Raw genomic sequence first — 6,000 nt, forward strand, 5'->3', positions numbered from 1 at the left:
CTCATCTGGTCTCTCTCTCTCTCTCTCTCTCTCTCCTCTGGTCTCTCTCTCTCCTCTGGTCTCTCTCTCTCTCTCTCTCTCTCTCTCTCTCTCTCCTCTGGTCTCTCTCTCTCCTCTGGTCTCTCTCTCTCTCCGGTCTCTCTCTCCCCTGGTCTCTCTCTCCTCTCTTCTCTCTCTCTCTCTCCTCTGCTCTCTCTCTCTCTCTCTCTCTCTCTCTCTCTCTCTCCTCTGGTCTCTCTCTCCACGCCTCCTGCTTCCTGTCATCCACAGCTTTCCTCTCTTAACGACCCGCATGCTGAATGAAACCCAGAACCGTGCACAGCTTTCACGTTTAGCAAACCGGACCCGGGGCTCGGTACTGGGGCTGAACGTAAGCCGGGCCGGGTTAGTCCGATGCCAAACGCTCTGTGTGTGTGTGTGTGTGTGTGTGTGTGTGTGTGTGTGTGGATGCTGTGGCAGACGGACTTTAAAGCCTGGTTCTGTCACAGTGAATGTTCAGCTTGTTTCTCCTGAAGTCAAACTGACTAAACTTTTCTTATATTGCTCCAGTTTCTTTATGCAGACATGATTGTCCTCAAAGGACATCAGAGCAACTTGTATTTAAAGTGAGGCGCAAGAGGTGAAGTTACAATAACATAACATAAGTTCCTTGAACATAACATAAGTTTAAACATGAGATAAGTTCCTTGAACAGATCCAGAAACAAGAAGTAAGTTCAGTAACACTGAGTTGCTCCTCCATAAAGAAGTGGAGGCATCTCTCTCTGACTGAGAAATGAAACAACCCCACAGGGAAAAGTGCTCTGATTCATCACAGGAAAACAGGAATTCTGGGTAAAATGAGCTGAATGTTCAGTGTCCGCAGTGATCCTTTAACCCTTTAAACCAAATCAGAAGTGTAACGCTGTAATGATGATGATGATGATGATGATGATGACGATGATGATGGTGATGAAGGGCCTCAGTGAGTCGGTGGTGTTTCTGACGCTATCCTCTGCTCTCTGCTCTCGGCTTCTTTGCCCGGTAAATCCTCCACGAGCCAGAGCCAGACCCGGACCCAGACCCGGACCCAGAGCCAGACCCAGAGCCAGACCCAGACCTAGACCCAGAGCCAGACCTAGACACAGAGCCAGACCCAGACCCAGACCCGGACCCAGACCCAGACCCAGAGCCAGACCCAGAGCCAGAGTCAGACCCAGACCCAGAGCCAGACCCAGACCCAGACCCAGAGCCAGACCCAGACCCAGAGCCAGACCCAGACCCAGACCCAGAGCCAGACCCAGACCCAGACCCAGAGCCAGACCCAGACCCAGAGCCAGACCCAGACCCAGAGCCAGAGCCAGACCCAGACCCAGACCCAGAGCCAGACCCAGACCCAGAGCCAGACCCAGACCCAGACACAGACCTAGACCCAGAGCCAGAGCCAGACCCAGACACAGACCTAGACACAGACACAGACCCAGACCCAGACCCAGAGCCAGACACAGACCTAGACCCAGAGCCAGACCCAGACCCAGACACAGACCTAGACACAGACACAGACCCAGACCCAGACACAGACCTAGACCCAGACCCAGAGCCAGACACAGACCTAGACACAGACCTAGACCCAGACCCAGACCCAGACCCAGAGCCAGACCCAGAGCCAGACCCAGAGCCAGACCTAGACACAGACCCAGAGCCAGACCCAGACCCAGACCCAGACCCAGAGCCAGACCCAGACCCAGACCCAGAGCCAGACCCAGACCCAGACCCAGAGCCAGACCCAGACCTAGAGCCAGACCCAGACCCAGAGCCAGAGCCAGACCCAGACCCAGACCCAGAGCCAGACCCAGACCCAGAGCCAGACCCAGACCCAGACACAGACCTAGACCCAGAGCCAGAGCCAGACCCAGACACAGACCTAGACACAGACACAGACCCAGACCCAGACCCAGAGCCAGACACAGACCTAGACCCAGAGCCAGACCCAGACCCAGACACAGACCTAGACACAGACACAGACCCAGACCCAGAGCCAGACACAGACCTAGACACAGACCTAGACCCAGACCCAGACCCAGAGCCAGACCCAGAGCCAGACCCAGAGCCAGACCTAGACACAGACCCAGAGCCAGACCCAGACCCAGACCCAGAGCCAGAGCCAGACCCAGACACAGACCTAGACACAGACCCAGACACAGACCCAGACCCAGACACAGACACAGACCCAGACCCAGACCCAGACCTAGACACAGACCTAGACACAGACCCAGACCCAGACCCAGAGCCAGAGCCGCCAGAGCTTTAACTGCTCTTACCACACCCGACATCCTGGAGGCACCGACACCCTGACTGCACTCACTGTGTGTGTGTGTGCGTGTGCGTGTGCGCGTGCAGTCGACGTGGCTTCTTATTTCAGGTTTTAGACACATGCCTCGATAAGACGAGTATATTCTTATTTCAGGTTTTAGACACATGCCTCGATAAGACGAGTACATTCCCGTGTGGATGTGTGTGAGTGGCTCATACTGACCCTCTGCATGGTGACGCTCCTCGTGAACTTTCCATATTTTAAATCACCGAAACAAAACCTGAGGCAGCAGAATCCCCGTGTCACTGTGGAGGAGGAGCGGCGGTAAGTCCGGTGACGCCTCCAGAAGCTTCCTCACCGGGACGCCGCGCTCCGTTGACGGCGTCGCTGTGTGTTCTGTGCCGTACTGTCGCATGCTTTGGTTCCCTCACTGTTTATGAAAAGCGCCGACCAGAGAACCTTTGTTTGAGCAGATGGATGCTGGATGTTGTTGTGATGGATGTTGATATGACGGAGAGCTAACGGGAGCTTTTGGAAGACGTTCACGCCGAGAGAAATGTAAACGTGAAATAAAAAACCTGGAGACGATCAGCAAAAGAACATAAATGTACTGAAAAACAACAAAGACTTGAAGGAAACATAGGAAACACAGGCTAGCATTAGCATTAGCTCGTCTGAACGAGGACAGATCAGGGAAATCTTCATCTGGCTTTATTGGCGTGAACTTCACTGCTTGAGTGAGTTTAGTTTGAGTTTGTTCGCCACAAACAGACAATGTTCTCGTTAGCATAAAGTTTGTGGAAGTTTTGAAGCCTCGAGTTCGGCGATTTGGTCGTCGCCATCTTGGCTTTTTGAAACCAGTTAACAGGAAGTGACCATGTGTGGACCGAAGAGGAGCTACGTCATATACGTCTCTGGTGTCGACCTGTCAATCACCGTGTAGCCCCGCCCCTAAAGCATACCTTGCTTTATGGCACTCTAAATGGACCATAATGTACTAAATATGATTTACAAAGAAGATTAAGGGCAACTCTGTTGTAGAAGAACGATGAAATAACTTTGTATTTGAAAGAATGCAAAACAAGTAAAAAAGCGTGTAGGTAGATTATCTGCTTATATCTCCTAAAAAAAAAGGTATTTAATAACAAACCAGCCTGTAATCAGATCTCCTCGTCTCTGGTCTTCCAGCGCTCCCGTTAGCGCTCACAGCCAGCGGAGGAAACTGAGACTCTGAAGCCACCACTCACTCTGAATCACACCTGTTTATTAATATCTGTCTTTTAAGACTTTAAGAAGTGACGTTAGCTCACCTTTCCCCCACAACCTCCCCCCGCCGAAGAGTCTCCTTTCCTCCTCGCTCCACTCCTCATCCTCCATCACCTCCTCCTCTTCCTCTCCTCACGTTAACCCCATTGCTCATCTGTTGTTTGTTCTCTCTGTCTCTTCTCTTCTTCCCCGTCTGTGTAGGCAGCCCGTTGAGTAACTTCTTTGACGTAATTAAACAGCTTTTTTCAGACGAGAAGAACGGCCAAGCGCCCCACTCCCCCGGCGACCCCGACACGCCTAGCTCCCCCGCCAAGCATGCCCCCGGCAGCAGGCCCAGCCAGCCCCCGCCCAATGACTCTAAATGCCCGCCCGGCAAAGACAAAACAAAGATGGCCGCCAGCAACCGGACGCAGGAACAACCTTAAAGGAGCGGTAGCTGTGCATGACTAGCGAGCGAGAGTGAGACGCAGTTATCGGAGAGCTGCTAACGTAGTCAAAAAAAAAGATCTACTTTTTGCCTCTAACTTTTCTACTGTATAACGGGAATGGCTCTTTCAGTTTGGATCAGTATTTTACAATAAGTAGCCGATGTAGCCGTGTTGTCCCTCTCCCTTCTGTCCCCCTCTTCTGTCCCTCCCCCTCTTTTCGGTGGGTGTGTGTCCTCCTCATGTGTGATGGCTTGACTTGTCTCTGCCACCAGGATTCATCCATAATAGCTATTAACCCGCGGCGTGGCTCTTGGGGACCGGCCGACGGCGCCCCGCTCACGCCCCGCCGCCGCTGAAGAAAAGACTTCCCACCTCTTTACTCCCCTCCTCCCTCTCTCTCTCCGATCAGGACTCCCCCCACCAGACCAAACACAGAGACATCTCAGAGGAGTTGTGTAAAAAAAAAAAAAAAAAAAAAAAAAAAAGCCTTAAGACAGAGATGTTTGTCGACACACGCGCCCCCCATCTCCTCCTCTCTCTCTTTCTTCGAATACTCCCACATGTACATACAATAAAATAAAAAACACACATACTGTACTCCTCAACACACACACATGACTTCTTCTTTGCGGGATGTAATGACTTGCACACGCTGACAAACAGGAAACAGGAAGCGGAGCCGGACAGACGGACGGGCGCTGGCTGGATTGTATTTCTTTTTTTAAACGTCTTTCTTCGCGAGCGACCAGGTTTCTGAGGTGTTTCTCTAAAAATGGGCGAAGAAGTTGCCCCTGAAAGTATGATCGGTGGGATTAGATAAATGAATGATCTATTCTGTTGTACAGATTCAATAATGCTCCGTATGTATAAAGAGTTGTAGTCGTGACATTATGTTTTCTAGAGTTGTGCTGTCTTTTGTTTGGTTTCGTGTTCCTGAGCAGGCTCCGGTCACACCAGCGCGGAAGAAAACGGCAAAATGTTCCCGGGACGTCTTTAGAGAGCTGGGGAGTCCAACGTGGAGGCTAGCTAGCGTAGCACGCTAGCTGTGCACAAACTGCTCCACAACGGAGGAAGTGTAGTTTGTGCAGAAGCTTCTCTCAAAACGTTGACGTTCAAAACGTGAACTTCTTCTTTTTTGCATGTGTTTATTGTTTAAAGACAGTATAATATAGTGAAGTTAAATAATATCACGGTGCATTTGAAGCCTCCACCTGATTTGTAATATTAGTACAAAGTACTTAAACAAAAAACTATAATTATACTATCTGTAGAATCACATTCTCTGTAGAATTATTTTCAGAGTTGAGTCAAAGTTTATGGAAAAAAAGATTCACAACAAAAATATTCAGCTCCAAACCGTTCGTTGGCGTTTAGCCTTTAAAACATTTTGTTTTCACTGCGGTCAAAAGATCTGCTCGTTCTGCACACATTCAATGGAACAGAAAAGAAAATTGATATATAAAAAAATAGAATACAAATACACACTTTAAATAAACTTAGCTACATTATTGCCTTGTTTTCCAACAGACGTTGTAATAATAAAAATAAACAGCTCAGAACCGAGAAGACAAGAAGCTGAACGGCTAGCGTGCTTGCGTGCTAGCATGTTAGCATGCTAGCGTGTTAGCTCACCAGCTTCTTGAACAACACATTTTGCCGTTTCACTTCCTGGTGTGACCCGACCTCGTCGATGAAATGTCTCGTTTCCTTTTTGCACTTTTGACAAGTGAGTCACATTCTGGGTTCAGTTACACAATTTTTGTATTTATTTATTATCATTTCTACAATATTGAACTGCAGTGTATATTTTTGTACTTTTATTGTATTTTTGTCATTTTTTGTGGTTATTAATTTATTCTGTTATTTATACGAACGATGTAGAGAATGTTTCAAATTATTTAAGGATATTTTTGTCACGTTTAAGTTATTTGAACGCCGAGAAGAAAGCGTTTTCGTTCCTTTTTCCCCCCAAGAGAGAAACCTGTAATATATGTTCGGGAAAATGATTTTGCCG

At 49.0% G+C, this 6,000-nt stretch overlaps 1 protein-coding gene across 1 annotated transcript in view; it reads left to right on the top strand.

Annotated features, from left to right (window-relative positions):
- LOC306747976 (serine/threonine-protein kinase BRSK2-like) overlaps positions 1-3,983 on the top strand; it is a gene marked incomplete at both ends in the record, with an annotated part of 78,226 nt that extends 74,243 nt beyond the window's left edge. The window contains one exon of the mRNA XM_079231083.1: positions 3,760-3,983. Coding sequence (XP_079087209.1) covers positions 3,760-3,983 — 224 coding nt within the window. The remainder of the gene's footprint in view (positions 1-3,759) is intronic.
- Positions 3,984-6,000: the final 2,017 nt, after the last annotated feature.

Source organism: Taurulus bubalis (genome assembly GCF_910589615.1).
Source record: "Taurulus bubalis genome assembly, chromosome: 15".
In the NCBI taxonomy this organism is placed as follows: Eukaryota; Metazoa; Chordata; class Actinopteri; order Perciformes; family Cottidae; genus Taurulus; species Taurulus bubalis.